The following is a 27,409-nucleotide window of genomic DNA, read 5'->3' as shown; positions in this document are numbered from 1 at the left end:
TAGACGCGTGTGTGCGATCTCGCTATCAAAGGGATCTACTACATCTACAGATCCAGATCGTACAAATGTGTAAATGTAAATTACCAGAGCGATGGAGAACCTCTCTTCGAGCTCGACCGGGTCGGGCATGGGTAGTTTGGGCGGCTTGTTTCTCGCCCTGAAGTCGGTGAGCTGCGCGTCCACGCTCTCTGCGTTACCCATGTTTTTGTTTGGACTGCCTGGGTGACGATGAGGATGGTGATGCCTCTCGACGATGTTAAACCTTTAGTCTTAAACCAGACGTTTTCCCACTCGGTACTGATCCAGAGCCCCGGGGATCGGTGCTGGGAACGATGCTGAAGATGCGACGCAGATTTATAAACGCAGAACTACACATACATTTCCACGGCTGGATCAGACAGGCGCTGCGCCCGCTACATCGTTAATCCCGTGTGCTCTGTGTATTAGCGCTGTATCACAGCTCGGCCTGGCAGCGCATCTTCAGCATTAGAGCATCGTTTACAGGCGACAGCAGCTGGTCAGCATGGTATCAGTAACCGTACCCAGCACCAGTCCTGTACCAGTCTCAGTTAAACCCTCTAACGCGCGCATGGCCCTGCCTCCATGTAACTTATCGCCCGTTAATCCTGCCGTGCGCCCAAAACACATACAGTCCGAATTCAGATCCCGACACAATGAACCCTTTCAGCAGAAGAAACCCCGCTGGGGCGTGACGAGAGCTGAGGGGGGGGTGAAAGGGGGAGAGATAATGTTTTGTTCCGTTGCATCCTGGGAAATGGAGTTTACTGAAGAATCGCTAGGCGCACTCAGCATCAGCAAATACAATGACTGGCCAAAAAAAAAAAGGTCACCACCTGGATTTAACTAAGCAAATAGGTAAGAGCCTCCCATTGGATAAGTACTGCATGGGTGATTATGTTTCAGCTGGCAACAAGTTATTTAACCCTAACTGATGCAGTGAGTAGCTTCTCATTTGTTAAACAACCGTGTCGAAAGACACATCCTGTGGTCGTGGAAAAGATGTTAATCTGTTTCAGAAGGGTCAAATTATTGGCATGCATTAAGCCACAAAAAAAATCTAAGGAAATTGCTGAAACTACTAAAATCGGGTTAAGAACTGTCCAGCTCATTATTAAAAAGTGGAAGGACAGTGGGGAAACATCATCTTCGAGGAAGGAATGTGGTCGGAAAAAAATCTTGAATGATCGTGATCGGCGATCACTTAAACGTTTGGTGAAATCAGATCGTAGAAAAACTACAGTAGAACTCAGGGATATGTTTAATAGTGAAAGTAAGAGCATTTCCACACGCACAATGCGAAGGGAACTCAAGGGATTGGGACTAAACAGCTGTGTAGCCTTAAGAAAACCACTTGTCAGTGAGGCTAATCGGCTTCAATTTGCTAGAGAGCATAAAGATTGTACTCTGGAGCAATGGAAGAAGGTCATGTGGTCTGATGAGTCCAGATTTACCCTGTTTCAGAGTGATGGGCGCATCAGGGTAAGAAGAGAGGCGACTGAAGTGATGCACCCATCATGCCTAGTGCCTACCGAACAAGCGTGTGGGGGCAGTGCTATGATCTGGGGTTGCTGCAGTTGGTCAGGTCTAGGTTCAGCAACGTTATGTGCCCAAAGAATGAGGTCAGCTACCTGAATATACTGAACGACCAGGTTATTCCATCAATGGATTTTTTCTTCACTGATGGCACGGACATATTCCAAGATGACAATGCCAGGATTCATCTGGCTCAAATTGTGAAAGAGTGGTTTAGGGAGCATGAGACATCATTTTCACACATGGATTGGCCACCACAGAGTCCAGACCTGAACCCCATTGAGAATCTTTGGGATGTGCTGGAGAAGACTTTGCGCAGTGGTCCAAATCTCCCATCATCAATACAAGATCTTGGGGAAAAATTAATGCAACTCTGGACAGAATTAAATGTTGTGACATTGCAGAAGCTTGTGGAAACGATGCCCCAGCGAATGCGTGCCGTAATAAATATTAGAGTGTGTGACCTTTTTTTTGGCCAGGCAGTGTATAACTAGACTACATGGTGATGGCGTTGTTACAGCTACTGATTTAGTACTTTATTCAGTGGCTTCTGTTAATACTGCAATTAATATGTACCATATACAATTAAAGGACGTCTAGTACAGTTAAAACCATAGAACTTTTTCCAAACATTTATACCTTTTATCTATGTAACACAAGATTTTTGTAAGGAAATTTGCAGGCCTATAATGCAGGTCAGAGCAAACAAACTACAGATGTTAAAATGCCCTTCGAATAGGGTGTCCATATGTCCGGTTTTATTGTGTAACAGCTAATAGAGGTGGCCTGCAAAAAGTATATTATTAAATATAAAATACAGGCCGCTTAGATGGAGCAGCGGTAAAAACACACGCTGTTCACCAGAGCTGAGATCTCGAATACATCGTATCGAATCTCGGCTCTGCCTGCCGGCTGAGACTGAGCGACCACATGAAAAACTATTGGCCTGTTGTTCAGATAGGGGTGGGATTAAGCCGGATGGGGACTCTCTCTCAGACTAGTGTGATTATGACCTCTGCTGGCTGGTTGGTGGCGCCTGCACGGAGATGGGAAAGGAGTGTGGTAGAGGGTGTAGCTGTCCTTACACAGCGCTGCACTTCACTGCACTGGTCAAGAGTAGGTGATAAGATGTTCGATTGCTGTGCGCGTGTCGGAGGGGGCGTGGAGCAGCCTCGTCCTCCCCAATCAGGAGCAGGGACCAGCATTAGTGAGAGGATGATTGACGGGCAGAAATTGGATGCGCTAAAGTGGGAGAAAAAGGGGAATATATATACAGTGTATCACAAAAGTGAGTACACCCTTCACATTTCTGCAAATATTTTATTATATCTTTTCATGGGACAACACTATAGAACTAAAACTTGGATATAACTTAGAGTAGTCAGTGTACAACTTGTATAGCAGTGTAGATTTACTGTCTTCTGAAAATAACTCAACACACAGCCATTAATGTCTAAATGGCTAGCAACATAAGTGAGTACACCCCACAGTGAACATGTCCAAATTGTGCCCAAAGTGTCAATATTTTGTGTGACCACCATTATTATCCAGCACTGCCTTAACCCTCCTGGGCATGGAATTCACCAGAGCTGCACAGGTTGCTACTGGAATCCTCTTCCACTCCTCCATGATGACATCACGGAGCTGGTGGATGTTAGACACCTTGAACTCCTCCACCTTCCACTTGAGGATGCGCCACAGGTGCTCAATTGGGTTTAGTCCATCACCTTTACCTTCAGCTTCCTCAGCAAGGCAGTTGTCATCTTGGAGGTTGTGTTTGGGGTCGTTATCCTGTTGGAAAACTGCCATGAGGCCCAGTTTTAGAAGGGAGGGGATCATGCTCTGTTTCAGAATGTCACAGTACATGTTGGAATTCATGTTTCCCTCAATGAACTGCAGCTCCCCAGTGCCAGCAACACTCATGCAGCCCAAGACCATGATGCTACCACCACCATGCTTGACTGTAGGCAAGATACAGTTGTCTTGGTACTTCTCACCAGGGCGCCGCCACACATGCTGGACACCATCTGAGCCAAACAAGTTTATCTTGGTCTCGTCAGACCACAGGGCATTCCAGTAATCCATGTTCTTGGACTGCTTGTCTTCAGCAAACTGTTTGCGGGCTTTCTTATGCGTCAGCTTCCTTCTGGGATGACGACCATGCAGACCGAGTTGATGCAGTGTGCGGCGTATGGTCTGAGCACTGACAGGCTGACCTCCCACGTCTTCAACCTCTGCAGCAATGCTGGCAGCACTCATGTGTCTATTTTTTAAAGCCAACCTCTGGATATGACGCCGAACACGTGGACTCAACTTCTTTGGTCGACCCTGGCGAAGCCTGTTCCGAGTGGAACCTGTCCTGGAAAACCGCTGTATGACCTTGGCCACCATGCTGTAGCTCAGTTTCAGGGTGTTAGCAATCTTCTTATAGCCTAGGCCATCTTTGTGGAGAGCAACAATTCTATTTCTCACATCCTCAGAGAGTTATTTGCCATGAGGTGCCATGTTGAATATCCAGTGGCCAGTATGAGAGAATTGTACCCAAAACACCAAATTTAACAGCCCTGCTCCCCATTTACACCTGGGACCTTGACACATGACACCAGGGAGGGACAACGACACATTTGGGCACAATTTGGACATGTTCACTGTGGGGTGTACTCACTTATGTTGCCAGCCATTTAGACATTAATGGCTGTGTGTTGAGTTATTTTCAGAAGACAGTAAATCTACACTGCTATACAAGCTGTACACTGACTACTCTAAGTTATATCCAAGTTTCATGTCTATAGTGTTGTCCCATGAAAAGATATAATGAAATATTTGCAGAAATGTGAGGGGTGTACTCACTTTTGTGATACACTGTATATACAGTATATACATATATATATACGGTATATATATATACAGTGTATCACAAAAGTGAGTACACCCCTCACATTTCTGCAGATATTTAAGTTTATCTTTTCATGGGACAACACTGACAAAATGACACTTTGACACAATGAAAAGTAGTCTGTGTGCAGCTTATATAACAGTGTAAATTTATTCTTCCCTCAAAATAACTCAATATACAGCCATTAATGTCTAAACCACCGGCAACAAAAGTGAGTACACCCCTTAGTGAAAGTTCCTGAAGTGTCAATATTTTGTGTGGCCACCATTATTTTCCAGAACTGCCTTAACTCTCCTGGGCATGGAGTTTACCAGAGCTTCACAGGTTGCCACTGGAATGCTTTTCCACTCCTCCATGATGACATCACGGAGCTGGCGGATATTCGAGACTTTGCGCTCCTCCACCTTCCGCTTGAGGATGCCCCAAAGATGTTCTATTGGGTTTAGGTCTGGAGACATGCTTGGCCAGTCCATCACCTTTACCCTCAGCCTCTTCAATAAAGCAGTGGTCGTCTTAGAGGTGTGTTTGGGGTCATTATCATGCTGGAACACTGCCCTGCGACCCAGTTTCCGGAGGGAGGGGATCATGCTCTGCTTCAGTATTTCACAGTACATATTGGAGTTCATGTGTCCCTCAATGAAATGTAACTCCCCAACACCTGCTGCACTCATGCAGCCCCAGACCATGGCATTCCCACCACCATGCTTGACTGTAGGCATGACACACTTATCTTTGTACTCCTCACCTGATTGCCGCCACACATGCTTGAGACCATCTGAACCAAACAAATTAAACTTGGTCTCATCAGACCATAGGACATGGTTCCAGTAACCCATGTCTTCAGCAAACTGTTTGCGGGCTTTCTTGTGTAGAGACTTCAGAAGAGGCTTCCTTCTGGGGTGACAGCCATGCAGACCAATTTGATGTAGTGTGCGGCGTATGGTCTGAGCACTGACAGGCTGACCCCCCACCTTTTCAATCTCTGCAGCAATGCTGACAGCACTCCTGCGCCTATCTTTCAAAGACAGCGGTTGGATGTGATGCTGAGCACGTGCACTCAGCTTCTTTGGACGACCAACGCGAGGTCTGTTCTGAGTGGACCCTGCTCTTTTAAAACGCTGGATGATCTTGGCCACTGTGCTGCAGCTCAGTTTCAGGGTGTTGGCAATCTTCTTGTAGCCTTGGCCATCTTCATATAGCGCAACAATTCGTCTTTTAAGATCCTCAGAGAGTTCTTTGCCATGAGGTGCCATGTTGGAACTTTCAGTGACCAGTATGAGAGAGTGTGAGAGCTGTACTACTAAATTGAACACACCTGCTCCCTATGCACACCTGAGACCTAGTAACACTAACAAATCACATGACATTTTGGAGGGAAAATGACAAGCAGTGCTCAATTTGGACATTTAGGGGTGTAGTCTCTTAGGGGTGTACTCACTTTTGTTGCCGGTTGTTTAGACATTAATGGCTGTATATTGAGTTATTTTGAGGGAAGAATAAATTTACGCTGTTATATAAGCTGCACACAGACTACTTTTCATTGTGTCAAAGTGTCATTTTGTCAGTGTTGTCCCATGAAAAGATATACTTAAATATCTGCAGAAATGTGAGGGGTGTACTCACTTTTGTGATACACTGTATATATATATATATATATATATATATATATATATATATATACATATATATATATATATATATATATATATATATATATATATATATATATATATATATATATATATATATATATATATATATATATATATACACACAGTATATACAGTATATATTATATATATATACAGTGTATCACAAAAGTGAGTACACCCCTCACATTTCTGCAAATATTTCATTATATCTTTTCATGGGACAACACTATAGACATGAAACTTGGATATAACTTAGAGTAGTCAGTGTACAGCTTGTATAGCAGTGTAGATTTACTGTCTTCTGAAAATAACTCAACACAGAGCCATTAATGTCTAAATAGCTGGCAACATAAGTGAGTACACCCCACAGTCAACATGTCCAAATTGTGCCCAAATGTGTCGTTGTCCCTCCCTGGTGTCATGTGTCAAGGTCCCAGGTGTGAATGGGGAGCAGGGCTGTTAAATTTTGTGTTTTGGGTACAATTCTCTCATACTGGCCACTGGATATTCAACATGGCACCTCATGGCAAAGAACCCTCTGAGGATGTGAGAAATAGAATTGTTGCTCTCCACAAAGATGGCCTGGGCTATAAGAAGATTGCTAACACCCTGAAACTGAGCAACAGCATGGTGGCCAAGGTCATACAGCGGTTTTCCAGGACAGGTTCCACTCGGAACAGGCTTCGCCAGGGTCGACCAAAGAAGTTAAGTCCACGTGTTCGGCGTCATATCCAGAGGTTGGCTTTAAAAAATAGACACATGAGTGCTGCCAGCATTGCTGCAGAGGTTGAAGACGTGGGAGGTCAGCCTGTCAGTGCTCAGACCATACGCCGCACACTGCATCAACTCGGTCTGCATGGTCGTCATCCCAGAAGGAAGCTGACGCACAAGAAAGCCCGCAAACAGTTTGCTGAAAACAAGCAGTCCAAGAACATGGATTACTGGAATGCCCTGTGGTCTGACGAGACCAAGATAAACTTGTTTGGCTCAGATGGTGTCCAGCATGTGTGGTGGCGCCCTGGTGAGAAGTACCAAGACAACTGTATCTTGCCTACAGTCAAGCATGGTGGTGGTAGCATCATGGTCTTGGGCTGCATGAGTGTTGCTGGCACTGGGGAGCTGCAGTTCATTGAGGGAAACATGAATTTCAACATGTACTGTGACATTCTGAAACAGAGCATGATCCCCTCCCTTCGAAAACTGGGCCTCATGGCAGTTTTCCAACAGGATAACGACCCCAAACACAACCTCCAAGATGACAACTGCCTTGCTGAGGAAGCTGAAGGTAAAGGTGATGGACTAAACCAAATTGAGCACCTGTGGCGCATCCTCAAGTGGAAGGTGGAGGAGTTCAAGGTGTCTAACATCCACCAGCTCCGTGATGTCATCATGGAGGAGTGGAAGAGGATTCCAGTAGCAACCTGTGCAGCTCTGGTGAACTCCATGCCCAGGAGGGTTAAGGCAGTGCTGGATAATAATGGTGGTCACACAAAATATTGACACTTTGGGCACAATTTGGACATGTTCACTGTGGGGTGTACTCACTTATGTTGCCAGCCATTTAGACATTAATGGCTGTGTGTTGAGTTATTTTCAGAAGACAGTAAATCTACACTGCTATACAAGTTGTACACTGACTACTCTAAGTTATATCCAAGTTTCATGTCTATAGTGTTGTCCCATGAAAAGATATAATGAAATATTTGCAGAAATGTGAGGGGTGTACTCACTTTTGTGATACACTGTATATATACTGTATATATATATAATATATTATAAATATAATATACATGGTGTCCATAAATAAAGAATTCAGTGCTAAGATTAATATGCTAAAACTACAAAATTACAACCGAAAACTATGGGAATTAATAAAGGAGTTTGATTGGCTTGATTGGCTGTGCAACAATGTTAGGCCTATTTATGAGCTCCATGAGCTTCTCAATAAACCAATTAAACAGACAATGTTTGTTCACAGAGATTTCATGGTTGTATTGTCTTTTTGTATCTGTAAGCAATAAGGGTGGCAGAACAGAGCTGAATTTACTAGGTAAAAAGTATTTTAAGCCATGTTATTTCTGTGTGAAAATTGTATGGTACAATGTGTACTAAAATAATGTAAAACAAAACAGGGTTTTAAAAATACCAACAACATTCTAAACATTAAACTTTGTCATAGAAATTTAGATCCAGGGAACCTTGATTTAAAATTAATTTATTAAAAATAAATCTTCCAAATCACCATACAAATGCTAGCAATCAAGAAATGAATGTACATATTAATTATTAAAAACGATTAAAAACGAATTATGTCTGTTTATAATTAATTTAAAATGTTAAAATACAGTACTTCATAATTATTATAATTCATACAACATATAATAATATAAATTCCTCATGGTCCAAACAAACAACACCCACACTGACACAAGAAAATGTTTAATATTCTGATCTGATTTTAATGAAGCTGAACAAGAAAATAAAGCAAAAAAGGTTAGTGGTTGTTAAATAGGTAATATAATAATGTTATATTTACCTTTGAGAAGATTGGGGCGGCACGGTGGCTAAGTGGGTAGCACTGTCGCCTCACAGCAAGAAGGTCCTGGGTCCTTTCTGTGTTGAGTTTGCATGTTCTCCCCGTGTCTGCGTGGGTTTCCTCCGGGTGCTCCGGTTTCCTCCCACAGTCCAAAGACATGCAAGTGAGGTGAATTGGAGATACTAAATTGTCCATGACTGTGTTTGACCATGACCTTGTGAACTGATGAATCTTGTGTAATGAGAAACTACCGTTCCTGTCATGAATGTAACCAAAGTGTAAAACATGACGTTAAAATCCTAATAAACAAACAATCGATTGAGAAGATTGAGCAACACAAGGGAAAAAGAGAAAAAGTCTGAGGGAAGTGGTACAATGAGGACATTTATTAGAGTAAAGGTCATGTGTAATAATAACCAATACTAAAATGAAAGGAGAGGCATTGTAAAAGACTACGTCTGTTTATGCTGGTAAGATTTAAACTGATTTTACACATACAGTTTCCTTATAACGTTCTACTATAATTGGGTCTATGGGTAATAATCTCGTTTTACATATTAGGAATTTTTATTACCTTTTGGTGGCACGGTGGCTTGGTTGGTAGCACTGCCACCTCACAAGCAAGGTCCTGGGTTTGATTCCCAAGTGGAGCAGTCCGGGTTCTTTCTGTGTGGAGTTTGCATGTTCTCCCAGTGTGTGCGTGAGTTTCCTCTGGGAGTTCTGGTTTCTTCTAACAGTCCAAGGACATGCAAGTGAGGTGAATTCGAGAGACAGAACGGTGTTTGACATTTAACATAAATGAATAATTCATGTGTAACCTGTAAATACGGGTCCTGCCATGAATGTAACCAAAGTGTAAAACATGGTGTTAATATCCTAATAAACCAACAACTTACCATTTAATTCATTTTCAATGATATTAGCATACACCAATATGTTAGTAAAATAATTATAAAGAAATGAATTAGAAAATTGACTTAATACTTAAACCCACTTTTTTCTTAGAAGCTTTTTTAAATGTGCTTCAGTTGCCTATATTAATATTCAACTTTACAGGCCAAGCGACTGAAAAGTCTCACTAACCTTATTCTGATGATTTGCACTGAATGGTGTCAGCCAGGTTTGTGTAGTCTGTAGCTGCTGATGCTAATTCTCAAGCGGGCTTCCAAGTGTTCAGTAAGTGTGGACCGATATTTAGACTTAATTATTTTCATGTGGGAGAAGGCTGTTTCACACAAGTAGGTTGATCCAGAAATGCTGTCAAAAATGTGACACATTTTCTTTTGTTTGGATATTTTTCCTCTGCCAACAAGTTCCAAAATTATCCAGCAGAGGCCCTTGACTTCATATGAATGTCAGATTGTAGGGTTAAAATTTCGTCGTCAGTGTATTACACGCATGAACAAAAAGGCCAGCTCCATAGTGGGGTTTGAACAGGACCCAGTTCAGCAGGTAGCAGAGTTAAGAATGCTCACAAAGCTTAACTCAATAATCAAAAACAATTCACACCCACTTCACGCCCAGGAGGCGTTTCGACAGAGCACCTTCAGTCACAGACTGATTCCTCCCAAATGCAGGACTGAACGCTACAGGAAATCTTTCCTTACAACTGCAATCAGACTGTTCAACAACTCATAATAATTTAAAATAATTAATAATAATTTATAATAAATACCTACTTTTTGTACGCTATGCATGCACCATAAGATCAGTCTTTACATACCTAATAAATACCTATATTGCATGCACCATAAAAGTGTTTACATGTATATAGAATCATACTGTAAAGTTTTATTTTTATTGTTTGTTTTTATACTGCTAGTGAATGTTGTATGTATGCAAGAAACAAAGAAATTTCCTGCAAAGGATCAATAAAGTATCTATCTATCTAAAACAGCCTCTTTGCAGTGGTCTTGCCCGAATAAAAACGTTTTTGGTTTCTTTGTGCTTGGTTGCGCACAGATCTTCACAAACAGTGTAGGTTACAAAAGGAAAATAGCAAAAATTGGCTACTTATTAATGAAAACTTTCTAGATTGGCGGTGCTTTAGGCGGGCTGAGGCATAGCTATGGTAACAAACAGCAAATTAAAGAAACAGTGGCCACATTTCATGTCAATCACAGTGACCTGTTTAAATGAGGCGCGATCTACCAGCGTGCACTGTGTGATTGACGTATTGGGCACCCCTGATCTAGGACAGCAGTCCCCAATCTTTTTTGCACCACAGACCGGTTTCATATAAGATATAATTTCACGGACCGGTGGGGGCTGAGGATTTAAAATAGAATAACTATAGAATGGAAAATCACTGTGAATCCTGAGCTTTTTTCACTGCAACGAGACACTGCTCCCACCTAGTGGTGATTGGGGACAATAACACCCGAAGAGTTTTGGAAATGTAATTGCTCTTGTAGCGATCTCTAATTATTTATTTTTTCTGTGCGGCCCAGTAATAATTGAGTCCGCGGCTCAGTGGTTTGGGACCACTGATCTAGGAGATCCATAAGCATTTAATAAAATGAGAATTCATATATTTTATTTTCATTAAAGTTATTAAATTGCATTTAATACATTCTTTAAAAGTAGATGTCAGCGCCCAGGTGGCGCAGTGAGATATTTTGCTAACACACCAGCGCAAAGATTCTGAACTCCTCGGTTCGAAACTCGGCATTGCCACCGGTCGGCTGGGTGCCATATAGCGGGCATAATTGGCAGTGCCTGCATGCAGGGATGAACGGAATATGTGGGCGGGGTCTTCAAACGCTGTGTAAAGACCCTGATTGGCGGATAGAGGCGCCTGTGCAGAGTGCATGGGTGGAAAAGGGTTCCGTTGAGGGCTCAGTTCATTTCTAAGCAGTTTTGCATTTTCTCTCTCTCCATGTCCCCATCATCTGGGCAATTCTGGGTACTCCACTTTCCTTCTTCCTCCCAAAAACATGCAGAAGATGGACTGGATACATTTTCCAGGTGTAAGTGAATGTGTCAAAGTGTAAAAAAAATGTTTTGCATATACATTTGCTTCAGGATTTGTACAAAGACTTCCATTAAAACCCATTTTAAAAATGCACACATGTAAATGAAAGCCAATACATTACTGGCACAATCTGAGTACAGCTGATTTTAAGAATAAGTAGCATAAAAACACATGCTAAGAGAGGGAAACACTTTATTTCTGTTGCTACAAATAAATTTGAAGTTAAATCAGTAAAAACAAAACAACACAAATAGTATATAAAACATATTTTGCTCACCCAATTAATAGTTTCCTTTATGTCACTTGAGTCAAATTGACAGTCAACTACATGTGGACTCAAATATAAAAGACTGTTTAACATGTTGTACTATGTAAAATGTTACACTAATCAAAACCATGTTCACTTTCTATTAGGTTTAAATATTTCATTCCCAGCGATGACTTAAACACCCCTAACACGACGATAAAAGCCTGTACAAAGACATAAATAAGGGATGAGAATGAGTGCGGTGGAATCTTCTGTGCCATAGTTCACCCATATATGCCAGGCTGCTTTTTCATGTGCTGGCTAAATAACAGGCAGGAATTTGGTTGTTTGGGACATAGAGCACATGTGCTCTAATAATTTAGTCACAGAAAAAGAACTGTTGCAAAAATCAATACACTTCCTTGACATACACTGATCAGCCTTAACATTAAAACCACCTCCTTGTTTCTACACTCACTGTCCATTTTATCAGCTCCACTTACCATATAGAAGCACTTTGTAGTTCTACTGACTGTAGTCCATCTGTTTCTCTACATTCTTTTTTAGCCTGTGTTCACCCTGTTCTTCAATGCTTAGGACCACTACAGAGCAGGTATTATTTGGGTGTTGGATCATTCTCAGCACTGCAGTGACACTGACATGGTGGTGGTGTGTTAGTGTTTGTTGTGCTGGTATGAGTGGATCAGACGCAGCAGCGCTGCTGGAGTCTTTATATACCGTGTCCACACACTGTCCACTCTATTAGACACTCCTACCTAGTTAGTCCTCCTTGTTAATGTAAAGTCAGAGACGATCGCTCATCTATTGCTGCTGTTTAAGTTGGTCATCTTCTAGACCTTCATCAGTGGTCACAGGACACTGCCCACAGCGCTGTTGGCTGGATATATTTTTGGTTGGTGGACTATTCTCAGTCCAGCAGTGACAGTCAGGTGTTTAAAAACTCCATGAGCGCTGATGTGTCTTATTCACCATGTCATTGTCACTGCAGTGCTGAGAATGACCCACCACCACCACCTTAATAATACCTGCTCTGTGGTGGTCCTGGGCGAGTCCTGACCATTGAAGAACAGCATGAAATAAGGGCTAACAAAGCATGCAGAGAAACAGATGGACTACAGTCAGTAATTGTAGAACTACAAAGTGTTCCTATATGGTAAGTGGATGTTGTAAGTTTTAATGTTATGGCTGATCGGTGTATGCTTAATACAATAAGTGTTTAATCTCTTGACATCAGCTGTAGGTCTTTAAAAGCTTTAAATCACTCCAAATAAATTTAAATCACATATTTAAAAATCTGCTGATGTGTCTGATTATCACTACATTTTTACAGTTAGGTCTCCAACAGTGTGTGTCATGCCACATGCAAGAATAATACCTCATGGACATCTACATCTAATATTTTCACCACTTGAGTGTGCTAGAGAGAAAGCAAAACCAGTGAAACATGCACATAAAACATTTTAAGGCTCTGCATGATAACAGGCGATGCTGCTTTGGATAAGATGTTGTTTGGAAGTCCAAATGTGGGCACCCAAGGCACGCAGTTCTGACACAGTCGAGAAGTCCATTTTTAGCCAGCTGAGTAGTTGATGTTTCTCTGAAACCTAACAGATGCTGAAACGTCTTTGGTCTTTGCGAGCACTTATATGAACACTGTTTCACCCTTACACTGTAAAGACAACTGCTAGATATTTGCACTGGTGTAAGAAATGCAGCAGAAAGAATCAAAGCTTTAATGGATTTAAATCTCCTATAATCCACCTGTCTTTAACTTGTCCCTTCTGCTCAGGGTACCTCCTCTACCCACTCACCCCTACTCCTCTTCCTCTTCTTCTTCTTCCTCACCATCTCCTTCTTCCTCCTGCATGAACTCCACCATCAGTTCGGCCGTGCAGCTTGCTTCCCCCAGGCCGTTCACTGCCTTGCAGGTATACTTGGCATCGTCATCTGGGCAAACCTCAGAGATCACTAGACTGCAGTGGCCGTCCTCCTCATAGTCGATCTGGAAGTGACGGGTCTCTTTAATGGGCAGGTCGTCCTTGTACCATATCACCTCGGGATCCGGGTAACCTGAAAAAAATTGTAGCTTATAAACTGAGGAGCCAAAACATTAGGTCCTCCCGTTATTCATTTATTAGGATTTTAACATCATATTTTACACACGTTGGTCACATTCATACAGGTTACACAAGTTTTTAATGTCAAACACAGTCATGGACAGTTTTGTATCTCCAATTCACCTCACTTACATGTTTTTGGACTGTGGGAGAAAACCCATGCAGACGGGGAGAACATGCAAACTCCACATAGAAAGGACCCGAACCATTCCACCCTGTGATCGAACACAGGACCTTCTTGCTGTAAGGCAACAGTGCTATCCACTGAGACACCGTGTCGCCCATGTCTTCTTGCCAAAAAAGTGCATGGCAATGTCTACTTCATAACAATTGTGAATGCCATGGTCAGGGAGATATTAGATATATACTGTGGTTACTGGTTGTTATTGGTGGTTAATGGTGGTCAGGTGGGAAATATCACAGATCATTTAGACATCATACTGCACCCTGTGTGACCTTTTTTCTGGCAGGAAAAAAAAAAAAGCACTTGACGACCTTTGAAGATCATATGATAGCCAGGCAAGTTTATCGTTTACCTGCTGAAGAGATAGCACCAGGATGCACTGTAGGACAAACCACCTTGTAATGTACAAACGTTTAAGGACCTACTAGTAATTTCCTGGTACCAGATACTATAGAACTCCAACACATGTCTTGTGTAGTTCATGTCTCAGAAGGTCAGAGCTGTTTTGAAGGCATATTAGCTGGGTGGTCCTGATGTTTTGGCTTATTTGTGTATTGTATGGTTAAAGACCAAGCACATGACAAAAGTCCATTTTTATGCTGGAGAAAATGTTACTATTAGTAGCCTGGTCCCCTAGTCTATATAGAAGTATGATCTTACCAGTATGATCTTAGATTGTATTAGATTTTACCAACGTTTGACATGGCCATTTAAAATTTTTCCTGTCTTTCAATAAGAAATATGGATTATCTGTCTGGAGGATGAGTTATTAAAAACAGGACTGATTTATTAAATGAATCACTTAGTATTTCCTTAGTATGTACAGTGGTGCAGCTGAAGTGCCAGAGAAAGTTTTCTCCCACCATCCAAAAACAGTAGCTGGGTTGGCTGTACAGCACTGATTCTAAATATACACCGATCAGGCATAACATTATGACCACCTCTCTGTTTCTACACTCATTGTCAATTTTTTCAGCTCCACTTACCATATAGAAGCACTTTGTAGTTCTACAATTACTGAGTGTAGTCCATCTATTTCTCTACATATTTTTTTTAGCCTGCTTTCACCCTGTTCTTCAATGGTCAGGACCCCCACAGGACCACTACAGAGCAGGTATTTGGGTGGTGGATAATTCTCAGCACGGCAATGAAACTGACATGGTGGTGGTGTGTTAGTGTGTGTTGTGCTAGTATGAGTGGATCAGACACAGCAATGCTGATGGAGTTTTAAACACGTCACTGCTGGACTGAGAATAGTCCACCAACCAAAAATATCCAGCTAACAGCGCCCCGTGGGCAGCGTCCTGTGACCACTGATGAAGGTCTAGAAGATGACCAACTCAAACAGCAGCAATAGATGAGCGACCGTCTTTGACTTTACATCTACAAGGTGGATCAACTAGGTAGGAGTGTCTAATAGAGTGGACACAGCATTTAAAAACTCCAGCAGCGCTGCTGTGTCTACTCATACCAGCACAACACACACTAACACACCACCACCATGTCAGTGTCACTGCAGTGCTGAGAATGACCCACCACCTAAATAATACCTGCTCTGTGGGGGTGCTGTGGTGGTCCTGACTATTGAAGGCTAAAAAAGTATTTAGAGAAACAGATGGACTACAGTCAGTAATTGTAGAACTACAAAGTGCTTCTATATGGTAAGTGGAGCTGATAAAATGAACAGTGTGTGTAGAAACCAGAAGATGGTTTTAATGTTATGGCTGATCGGTGTAAGTGGGTGGGTAATTGATGAATTGGTGTCCTATGCAGGGTAATCAAAAATCAGATGCTTTGTTGAACTGGGCTTTACTTTTTTGCTGTTGCACTAGCAACTTCAACTGTTGGCACGAGGCGCCACTTAATGGTGCAAAAAAAGCAGCTGCACATCTGCTGCCAGCGTGAGTGTTGAGCATATGGCAGGAGTTGCAAGATCAGTGAAATTGGATTTTAGGAGCCAAAAGACAGAAACTAAAAAGTCAATTGTTTTGGTACTTGATGCCTTAAATGTTATTGTTTAAACCAATGTTGATACTTTCAGTCAGAGATTTTGGGATGGGTCCTAGTTACCTTCAATCTTGCAGTCAAAGCGGGCAGCACTGCCCTCCACCACCTCTACATCCTGGATGACTAAGGTGAAGGTCGGAGGAGCAGGGGTGTGGTTTTCTTCTTCTGTAGTCTCAAGGAATGGTGCAGGTGGTGCTTCTGTTTCACATGTTCAGACACATATATGCAAGGCTGATGTCAGATACTTAAACATACTTATTACAATAATATTCTACAAACCCCATTTTCAGAAAAGTTGGGGTGTTTTGTAAAACAGTAAAAAGAAGAATCTATGATTTGTTAATGTTCTTGAATCTTTGTTTAACTGATAAAAGTAGAAATAAAAGATTTCCAATGTTTTCATTGATGAACATTGTATTTTGTAAATACAAACACATTTAGAAGTTGATGCCTGTAACACACTTAAAAAAGGGACAGCTGTAGCCTAGTGGTTAAGGTACAGGACTAGTAATCAGAGGGTTGCCGGTTCAAGCCCCACCTCTGCCAGGTTGTCACTGTTGGGCCCTTGAGCAAGGCCCTTAACCCTCAATTGCTTAGACTGTATACTGTCACAAATGTAAGTCGCTCTGTATAAAAGCATCTGCTAAATGCCGAAAATGTAAATGTAAAAACACTTGGGACAGGGGCATGTTTAACCATGTGTACCTTTACTATTAATAAGACTTTTAATGGTTTGGAAACTGAGGACACTAACAGTTGCACAAACATTCTGTGACTATAAAGCCACACTGTTGTAGTGGGTACAGAATGAGGTCTGGCATTGTCTTGCTGCAATACTCATGAACCGGAAAAGACATTGCCTGATGACGTTATGTGACTCCAAAATCCCAACATACGCCACTGAGTACTTTCACAATTATAAAAGTGACCCATGCCATGGAAACTGATGCACCATCATACAATGACTTTGATTTTGACTTCTCCACCTTTCAGCTTGCACTCTGGATGGTCAACTTTGGATGGTCAGAGAACATGACATCAATTTGTTTTCCCAAGAACAAGCTGAACTGTGGACTCATCTGACCACAGCACATGTTTCCACTGTCTTTCAGACCATTTGAGATTAGCTTGGGCCCAGAGAACTCTGGAGGCATTTTTTGCATAAAATGAACGTATGCTTTTCTCTTTGAGGTTCAGGTTGTATTTCTTGATGTAGTGAGAGATTGTGTTAAGTGGCCAAGGTTTTTTGAAGTACTCCGTAGCCCATGTGGCTATATTTATCCCGGCAGGATGATGGTTTTTCACACAGAGCTGAAAGGTCACACACATTTAACAGTAATTTCTGGCTTTGCTCTACACAAACTGAGATCTCTCCATATTCACTGAATCTTTTCACAATATTATGAACAGAAGATGGTGAAAAACTAAATTATTTGCAATCTTGCAATCTTTGCAATCAGCCATGACACATTATTGCTTGTAAAGACTAATCCTTCTTTTATACCCAATCATGATTCCCTCACCTGTTACCAAATCACCTGCTTATTGTGAAACAGTGTAACTTGAATATTCTATAAACTTTTTATTCCTATTTTGCCTCGGTCCCAACTTTTTTCGAGTGTAATATATTTTATAAATATATAAAATATTTTAATAGAAATCTTTTCTTTCATCTTTTTTCAGTCAAATAAGAATTCAAGATGGTCAACAAATCACAGCTTCTACTTTTTACTGCTTTGTACATAATGCTCCAACTTGTTTGGAATTTTCTGGGCATCTTTCCTTACTTAGAATCTATTGCTACAGACAGCTTTAACATATGGGGAAATATGCTATGCTCTCTTTACTCATCAACCAAGACGGATGTGAACCCCCCTTCCTTCAGACATGGCTAATTGTGTTTTCTGAAGCCAGTGGAACACCTCAGATTTGAACTTGCATCTTCATGGTTGTGAACCAGCGTATAAGAATTCTGTTCCACCTGAGCACCCTTTGATTAGTCTATTTTAATAATTACATTTACAGTGTATAAATAAATAGCAAGATTACTATTAGCTGTACTATCTCGGTCTGTTACCTTCTGTGGGTGAGCTTTTCTTTAGACCAATCCCTCCTAACATTCCCATGGAGCTGAATCTGGAGATGGCTCGCACTGCGTTCCCTGTTTTCTAAGATAAAATACACAAAAAGACACAATCAACAAATTATAAACAAAGTGTCTATCCTACTTGATTAAGTGGTGTCCTGATTTGTATTTTTGTATACCACCATGATACCTAGATATCACAGACAGTGTTAATTCTGTCGTATACTTCTTTCTATATACTTGCAAATGATGTTTTTTAAACAAATGCTAGAATTGATCATATTTAATAAGAAATGAAGTTGATCAGGTGAAATGTGGACAGGCAAGTTATACATCAATATTAGAACAGATGCCAATACATAAAAGCATAAAATATAACAAAGTGTACAAAATCAATTCCAGCAAAGTTTGGACATGCTTAAATGCAGGGGCGGCTCGTTCATTAGGGTGATCGGGTGACGCACCACCAAAGGGCGAAAGGGAAGACATTTTTCTATCACATTCAACCAGTGTTAAACTAGCTGTGACTGTTCTGGAGTCTGTCTTGTCTCGGAATATCGTAGTCCAATCAGTGTCGAGTTGTGCTCCGTACAGTACCGCCCCTTTTGGGGCGAATTCACTCTAACTGAAATTCGCCCCAGATCGCTCTCATAGACTCTCATATTAAAGCTCTTTTTTTCAAACTGCAGGCACTGCAATGCATTTTGAATGAGTTCCGGGAGGGCTCGCACTTACGTGCTTGCATCACACGTAATCGTTCCTTATTTGGAAACTAAATGTGGTGTTCCGTATTTTTATTAATGGGAGAGAAATGCTGCAGATTAGACTGAGACCGGGCGATATGTATGAAACAGAAGGAAACTGCTGCTACCGTGGGAATTAGAAAGTGTTTGGTTATTATTTTAAATAGTATTCACTTTTAGTCTTAGTAACGCCATGTGTGTGCAGGCATATCAGCATAACAACCTGCTATTACTTCAATGTTCGAGTAGCGCAGTGGGCAGAGCGCGTCGCGCATATTTTTCTGCCCTAGGTTCGAATCCGGCTTAGGGCGAAAATAAAGTAACACAAGCAGGGCCGGCACTTTTCTCACTGCCCCCTAAGCAACGCAGTCCATCACCGGGGCTGCATGTCAGTGTGAAGATGGATTATGTAAAAATATTGTTTGCACTATTGAGAAAAAATGTTACATGATGTTCTTTATGTTGTTTTATCTAAAATATGGTTCTGATTTATTATAATAAAGAATGAAAATAATAAATGTTAAACAGCCTAAATAAAACATTTTGATAATGTTCCTATGACTGTGTAAGACCCGTTATATTTTTTATAGGTGCAACTCTAACCTACCCCCCTAGGGGTGCCTACCCCCCGCTCCCGCTCAGGTAAACACCCACCATACCACCCCCCACCCTATGCCTTCCGCCAACCCGTCAGCCCAGGGTGTTCCTTATTTCCAGTTCTGAAAGTTGGCAACCCTAATTGGAGGGAATTAAATTGTTAGTGTGAAGGTTTTACTTAATTTTATGATTAATGGTAAAGCTGGTCTCTCTCCATGTTCAAAGTTATTTGTGAGGGCAAACTGACAGATGACTTAAGATGTTAATTATTTAAGCTTTAATTTACCCATTGAACGGGTCACCTTGGCCATCATCGCAACAATTGCCCCCCCTGAGAGGTTTGGCAGGAGCCGCCACTGCTCCAAAGCACACTAGCAGTCCACCTTTGAATGGTTCAAAAGCAAACAGAATTAATGTTTTGGTGTGACTCAAAGTCCTGATATGATTGATCCTGTGAGATGCTGTAACAACACCTTAAATAGGCAGTTCATGTTTGGAAACTCTTGAATATAGCTAAATGAACCAGTTATTAGGTTTAGGTGGCAATTACTTTTTCACATGGGTTCTATAGGTTTTGAATAAATCCATGATCATTTAAAGCTGCATTTTGTGTTAACATATGCTGTCTTCATTAAAATTAGTTGGTATATCTGAAGCATTTACACATGACAAAAATAGAAGAAATCGGGGGAGGGGCAAATAATTTTTTACAGTACTGTATATTAAGATTCCAGAGAGAGACATATGCTGCCATCAAGGTGATATCTTTTTCCAGTAATTACTTTAGCAAGACAATGGCAGGCCTTATTCTTCATGTGCTAAAACAGGATGGCCTAAAAGGCAATGGGTGCTTGACTGGCCTGCCTGCAGTCTAGATCTGTTTCCTAATGTACGGCTGTTGCAAGTGTAGAATGACAACGACAGACTGTTGTGCAACAAGTCTTGTATCAAACAAGAATGGGCAAAAATTCCACTTGCAAACATGTAGTGTCCCTGGGTTCCAAACCATTAAATTAATAAATAGGAAACATGTTGAAGCATGAAACCTGTCTCAACTGTGTGTTGCATAGAATTCTAAATTTGTTTATATTTGTAAAATACAATTAAGTTGGTCAGTGAAAACATTGGGAATCTTTTTGTTTTACTTTTGTCAGTTAAAAAAGGTTAAAAAAAGAATTAACAACTTACTGATCTGCAGTTAGTAAGTTTTAAAACTGTATGGTGGATGTTTGTGCTGCATTAAAACTAACCTGCCATCGACGTCTGAGGATGTACTTCTTCATGCGTTCCTTGGAGAGCTGCTTGGCCTCCATGTTTTTGGTGTCTTGCTTAAGCCATTCGTGCTCCAGGCACAGTGCACAGGTCAGTCTAGTCCTGCAGCACAAAATACACAGCACATTGAGCTGCCTTCTTTTATGTCTGCATTTGCCTTTCAAAAAAAGGCAAAGGATATTTTTTGAAGATATTTGGTTTTTGTCAGTATACCAGTTATACTTGGTGTGACCTTCTGATCTCACTACAATAATCTTATCCAGAATATGTACCAATTTAAATCATGTCAGATTCCTACCCACCTTATTCTATTCAAATACCATGGGCATTACTTTGGGGTTCTCGTCAATTTGTGGCTACTACACCCACTACTCTTATGTGAATTTAAATGTGCCCATTTAGTCAAAAGAGAATTTGTGAGGTCAGATATTAAAATCATATTATTTATTAATAATAAATTGATTTTATCCATCTTTTTTCAGTAAGTGTGGCTGAAACAACTGAACTCTAATAACTGGGTGTCCACATACCTTTGGTCATGTAGTGTTTGGTCATTTTAGGACAGTTAATTAGGTACAATGGTAAGGGGTGCCATGCCAGCCACAGCCTCTTTCTAAACTGCAACTCATGCAGCATCATTCTGAAGATCTCCTCAAATGACCAAAGGAATTCTGATCAAAGGCATACACTAATCAGCCATACCATTATGACCACCTCCTTGTTTCTACACTCACTGTCCATTTTATCAGCTCCACTTACCATATAGAAGCACTTTGTAGTTCTACAATTACTGACTGTAGTCCATCTGTTTCTCTACATACTTTTTAGCCTGCTTTCAACCTGTTCTTCAATGGTCAGGACCACCACAGAACAGGTATTATTTATGTGGTGAATCATTATCAGCACTGCAGTTACAATGACATGGTGGTGGTGTGTTAGTGTGTGTTGTGCTGGTATGAGTGGATCAGACACAGCAGCGCTGATGGAGTTTTTAAATACCGTGTCCACTCACTGTCCACTCTATTAGACACTCCTACCTAGTTGGTCCACCTTGTAGATGTAAAGTTTCACAGCATGAAAGGGGGCCAACAAAGCATGCAAAGAAACAGATTCTATATGGTCAGTGAAGCCGATAAAATGGACAATGTGTGTAGAAACGAGGTGGTTTTAATGTTAAGGCTGATCGGTAAATAGAACTATTATATAATTATCCAAAGACCTTTAAACTCACTTCTTGTTTTTCTTCAGCAGGTTACTGATAAAGTCCTTGGCCTGCTCAGAGATCTCATCAAAAGCCTCATCCTCAAAGTCCCAGGTTGCTGAGGTAACATTAGCAAGAGTTTCATTGTCGTTGTCCCCCATGAATGGAGAAAGACCACTCAGGCTTAAGATGAAAAACAAAAAAAAATATATAAGTACACATGGAATAATCTAAACCATAATAAACAGTACAGAATCTCTGAAACCACAGCAAAGTCAAGGTTATATACTCTAAACATTTTAATGAGGTCAAAGACTTGTGAAAGTGCTGTAAGAAAAGTAATTGCCACCTTTCTGATTTCCTCTGTTATTGAATATTTGTCACACCGAATGGTTTCACATCATTAAATAAAACATATATGAAAAAACTTGAGTAAAAACACAGCATGTTTTGTAAAATATAAGTTCACTTATTAAGGGGACAAAGTGGACAAAGGAGACAAATCAAACAATCATATCCCCCAAGTAATTGCCCTGAACTAAATCCTTTAATTTAATAATGGGTTACAGTGATTTAAGTATCAATTACTGCAGTTAAACTGTGTATAACATGATTTTAGTTTTTCACAGCAGAATTTATCCCACTCCTGCAGACACACTGTTAGGTTTTTGAGAAGGAATTCTCATTTGTCAGGTTTTGCAAATACCAAATCACTCCAAATGTGTAGCTTTGTTTGGCTTAATTAATTAATAAACCAAGAGAAAAATTACATTTCCACAAGTATGATACCATATTGATTTGTAAATATATTATTTCACAATTTTCTAAACCTGTGGGGCGGCACAGTGGCTCAGTGGGTAGCACTGTCTCACAGAAACAAGGTCCTGGGTTTGACCCCCAGGTGGGGCGGTCTGGGTCCTTTCTGTGTAGAGTTTGCATGTTCTCCCCATGTCTGCATGGGTTTCCCCTGGGAGCTCCGGTTTCCTCCCACAGTAAAAAAGACATGCAAGTGAGGTGAATCGGAGATACAAAATTGTCAATGACTGTGTTTGACATTGAACTTGTGAACTTATGAATCTTGTGTAACGAGTGTAACCAAAGTGTGTAAAACATGACGTTAAAATTCTAATAAATTAATAAATAAACCTATGTGTTTTAATCTACCTATATATGTTAGCATTGAAATAATTAAAACTTGAAATAAAAAGTTTGTGTTCAGAGGAAAGGTTTATAACATACAGGATATAGCAGATCACACCAATGCTCCACATATCAGTTGCATAGCCAATCTCCTCATAGTTGATCACCTCAGGAGCCACAAACTCAGGTGTTCCAAAGAGAACCTTCAGAGAACCAGAATCTACTAAAAAAGAATAAAAAACCATGAGGTGTCTTTTCACATTAGTACTGCATATTTATCTCAATTATTTTTGATCATTAAACAAAACATTATATTACACAGTAGGAACGTAAGTACTACTTAACTACAATGTAAACCCACAAACTGTTTGTTACATAAAATGTCACTTATTTAAGAAACAAAGTTATTTATCACGTATATCACACTAATGATGAAGTAATTAAATCAGCCATTAAACAAAATTCAATTGATAAGCCAGTGTATCTAATTGTACACAGCCAGACTTAATTCCAGAAACAACCTTAAACTGTACATTTTACTCATCTTACTTTATATTACGTTCTAAACCTTACTATTAATCTGAGTCCACTAAACCACACTAAGAGCCATTATCCCCAAATGAAGTACAATTAGAAGAGTCTAACAGAAGTGGGCATCCTGTTAAAGTTGGATTAGTGGGTTGAAATTTCTTCACAGCAATGTGATTGACTAGTAGTAAAGTATAGAGAGTGTTTGGTTGCATTAAGTTGCAATCATGGCTGTTAATAGGTGGCATAGGTGTTGGATAACTTACACACTGACACACGCCCCCTCCGACACGTGTGCAGTACCGACTGCATCTTTTCACCTGCACGAGACGAGTTTATATGCGGATCAGCTTTGTGTATGGAGAGCCACACCCTGATCAACGCATTATTCCCTGACTCTGTGCAGACGCCATCAATCAGCCAGTAGAGGTCATAATTGCATCAGTTATGAGGAGTCCCTGGTCTAGCTTTCCACCCTGCATGAATATGTTATTCAAATGTGTTTTATATGCTGACTAAAAAACAAATCCTGCTTATTATATTCATGGATATTTCATTTGATAATGAAACAAAGTTAGTTTTGTAATGGTTAAACTTTTTGAGTTTTTAAGGTCTTTAAGTACCTAGTCTTCGTGCAAGGCCAAAGTCAATGAGTTTAATCTTGCTGCCCATTTTGTTGACGCACATGATGTTCTCCGGCTTAAGGTCTAGGTGCACGATTCCCTGTTTATGGATGAAGTGAACGCCATCAATAATCTGGAGCATATATTTGATGACCTCACGTTCAGACAGCTCGAAATCTTCATCAACAATCCGCTCAAACAACTCGCCGCCAGAGATCCTGCAACAAGTAAAAAAAGATTGCGAAACTTTAAAAATTTAACCTACTTAAAAAAAAAAACTCCTAAATTAGCACCTTAAAGTTTGTTGCCGGTCACACAGACAATTTATTTATTAGGATTTTTTAATGCATTTTCTCCCGATTTTAACGTGTCCAATCTTTACCCAATTGCGTTATGCTTCATCTCTGCGAGTCACACGCCCCCTCCGACACGTGCACAGTAGCCGACTGCATCTTTTTACCTGCACGAGGCGAGTTCATATGCCGATCAGCTTCCTCGACTCTGTGCAGGCGCCATCAACCAGCCAGCAGAGGTCGTAATTCGCTCAGTCATGAGGAGTCCCTATCTGGCTCATCCTACCCTATGAACAACAGCCAATTGTTGTTCATGCAGCTGCCCAGTCCAGCCGGATGTCAGAGCTGAGATTCAATATGATGTATTCGAAATCCCGGCTCTGGTGTGCTAGCGTGTTTTTACTGCTGCACCACCTGAGCGGCATTTATTAGGATTTTAACGTCATGTTTTACACACTTTGGTTACATTCATGACAGGAACGGTAGTTACTCATTACACAAGATTCATCAGTTCACAAGTTTAATGTAATACACAGTCATGGACAATTTTGTATCTCCAGTTGCACAACTTGCACGACTGTGAGAGGAAACCTGGAGGAAACCCACACAGACATTGTGTACTTGCACCCCTGCACTGTGTATACTGTATTGTCTTGCACTTTTTATTTTCTATGTTGCACCCTGGTCCTGGAGAAACGTTGTTTCATTTCAATATGTACTTGTATATAGCTGAAATGACAATAAAGCCTCTTTTGAACTCTTGAACTCTCTATAATGAGTGTAGTGAAACAGAGAAGTAATCACCCTAAGTATTATTATAGAATTATTAAAGAATTATAGAGCAACCCTATCAAATGAATAATCAAAGCTGACATATGTACTGTATATTATTGAGACTTTCGATAACTTAATATATAATATAAAAAGTAATACATTTATAAAGATAATACAAATATTTAAAAAAATAAGAACTTTGTGTGAAATTTATATATATATATATATATATATATATATTTGACCAAGACATGTCCCTTGTAGGTGTATGTAAACTTTTGATTTGTATGCCTTCTGTGAAATGTGCTCATACTGTAACATGTATTGTTGAAAGAAGGTACAGTTTTACAGGGGTGTATAGAAATTTGTCTTTGAAGCTCTGCGAATACCTCTGGTGTAATTTGACTACAGTGGGTTTTGAACACAGTGGCCAGTAATAAAAAGTCCTGGGACAGAAAGTGCGAGAGACAGGACTTAATCAACGTAATGCATTTTATCAGCATTTTCCATTAAACAATCAAGACGTGTTCCTGCTTCTGGTACAGTAAACAAATCTCATACTAGATTCAAATCTGCACCTTTTTCCATCATGGCTGCCAAGCTAAGTTTGAGCAATCTCGCTTTCGCTCCTTCCTCTCTCTTGTTCACTAACACCATATAAGGACAAGTGACAAGCGCTTCTCCGCTCATACATCACTGTCTCTGCACACTGCTCTCACCATAAAAAGCCATAAAAGGTTTCGACCCTTCGATATATCAAGCATCTTAATGTGTTTAGAGGAAATGAGAACACAGATAGAGAACATCTCACAAATGAGTATACAGTTTCATTCATCATTTTTTTTTTAATTAAATGTACTAAATTAAGAAATATTTACATGTACAGCAATTAGCAGGTGCTTTTATCCAAGTCACTTAAAATTGTGACAGTATACATTTTAAGCAATTGAGGGTTAAGGGCCTTGCTCAAGGGCTCAATATTGGCAACTGTATTTGGCAGGCTTGAACCAGAGATCCTCCCATTACTAGTCCATTACCTTAACCAGTAGCCTACCACTGCCCTAGTGGTAAAATTCCCCCAAAAAATGTATACAAAGGAGTATTACATGACGAGAGCATGCCGGTTCCTCCTCCACAACATCAGGAAGATTTGGCCATTTCTCTCCATGGAAGCCCATCAGATTCTTGTCCAGTCACTTGTAATCTCACGACTGGACTACTGCAACTCCCTCCTGGCAGGTGCTCCTATGTCCAAAATGCAGCTGCTCGCCTGGTTTTTAACCAGTCTAAACACTGCCACATCACTCCACTGCTGCGTTCTCTTCACTGGCTTCCTGTAGCTGCACTCATTCAGTTTAAAACACTCGCCTACAAAGCCAAAAATGGACCAGCCCCAAGCTACCTTGAGGTCTAATCAAAGCCCGCTCTGTACCACGCAACCTCTGTGCCACTAGTCTCGCTTGACTTGATCCTCCACCCAGGACTCAAGGTAGACACGCATCAAAGTTTTTCTCTGTACTGTAGTGGAACGAACTTCCCTTGTCTGTCCAAACATCTGAGTCTCTCTCTGTCTTTAAAATACGATTAAAAACCCACCTCTTTACTAATCATTTAAGCTGACATGTACTTACTTACTAACACTCATTCATTTCCTGCAAAAAAAAAAAAAAAAAAAAAAAAAAAAAAATATATATATATATATATATATATACAGTATATATATATATATATATATATATAGCAGATGTGTACTCTTGAACTATTGTCTACTTAAACTAAAGTAAGGTAATGTTCACTATGGAAGCACTTCTGTAAGTCACACTGGATAAGGGCGTCTGCCAAATGCAGAAAATGTAAATGTATTAATTTTTTCAATCATTGGTCCAAATAAAAAAAGGAATTAAAAGACCATTTTTAATCTCATGCAAAACCCTGTTAGTGACCCTGTATGTGAGAATTTGTGA

At 40.5% G+C, this 27,409-nt stretch overlaps 2 protein-coding genes across 3 annotated transcripts in view; both read right to left on the bottom strand.

Moving 5' to 3' along the window:
• fmnl2b (formin-like 2b) overlaps positions 1 to 674 on the bottom strand; it is a 54,861-nt gene extending 54,187 nt beyond the window's left edge. For both annotated transcript variants that reach the window (XM_062997670.1, XM_062997671.1), the window contains exon 1: positions 85 to 674. In XM_062997670.1, coding sequence (XP_062853740.1) covers positions 85 to 201 — 117 coding nt within the window. In that variant the 5' untranslated portion in view covers positions 202 to 674. The remainder of the gene's footprint in view (positions 1 to 84) is intronic.
• Positions 675 to 11,806: 11,132 nt separating this feature from the next.
• The window catches only part of mylkb (myosin light chain kinase b), a 31,389-nt gene continuing 15,786 nt past the window's right edge, over positions 11,807 to 27,409 (bottom strand). The window contains exons 11-17 of the mRNA XM_062998101.1: positions 24,379 to 24,596; positions 23,327 to 23,450; positions 22,118 to 22,270; positions 20,865 to 20,988; positions 18,266 to 18,356; positions 16,252 to 16,386; positions 11,807 to 13,950 (exon numbers count right to left, since the gene is read on the bottom strand). Of these exons, the coding sequence (XP_062854171.1) occupies positions 13,694 to 13,950; positions 16,252 to 16,386; positions 18,266 to 18,356; positions 20,865 to 20,988; positions 22,118 to 22,270; positions 23,327 to 23,450; positions 24,379 to 24,596 (1,102 nt within the window). The 3' untranslated portion in view covers positions 11,807 to 13,693. The remainder of the gene's footprint in view (positions 13,951 to 16,251; positions 16,387 to 18,265; positions 18,357 to 20,864; positions 20,989 to 22,117; positions 22,271 to 23,326; positions 23,451 to 24,378; positions 24,597 to 27,409) is intronic.

The sequence above is a fragment of the Trichomycterus rosablanca genome, chromosome 6, assembly GCF_030014385.1.
Source record: "Trichomycterus rosablanca isolate fTriRos1 chromosome 6, fTriRos1.hap1, whole genome shotgun sequence".
Taxonomy (NCBI): domain Eukaryota; kingdom Metazoa; phylum Chordata; class Actinopteri; order Siluriformes; family Trichomycteridae; genus Trichomycterus; species Trichomycterus rosablanca.
This window is presented reverse-complemented; position numbering and strand designations above follow the sequence as displayed.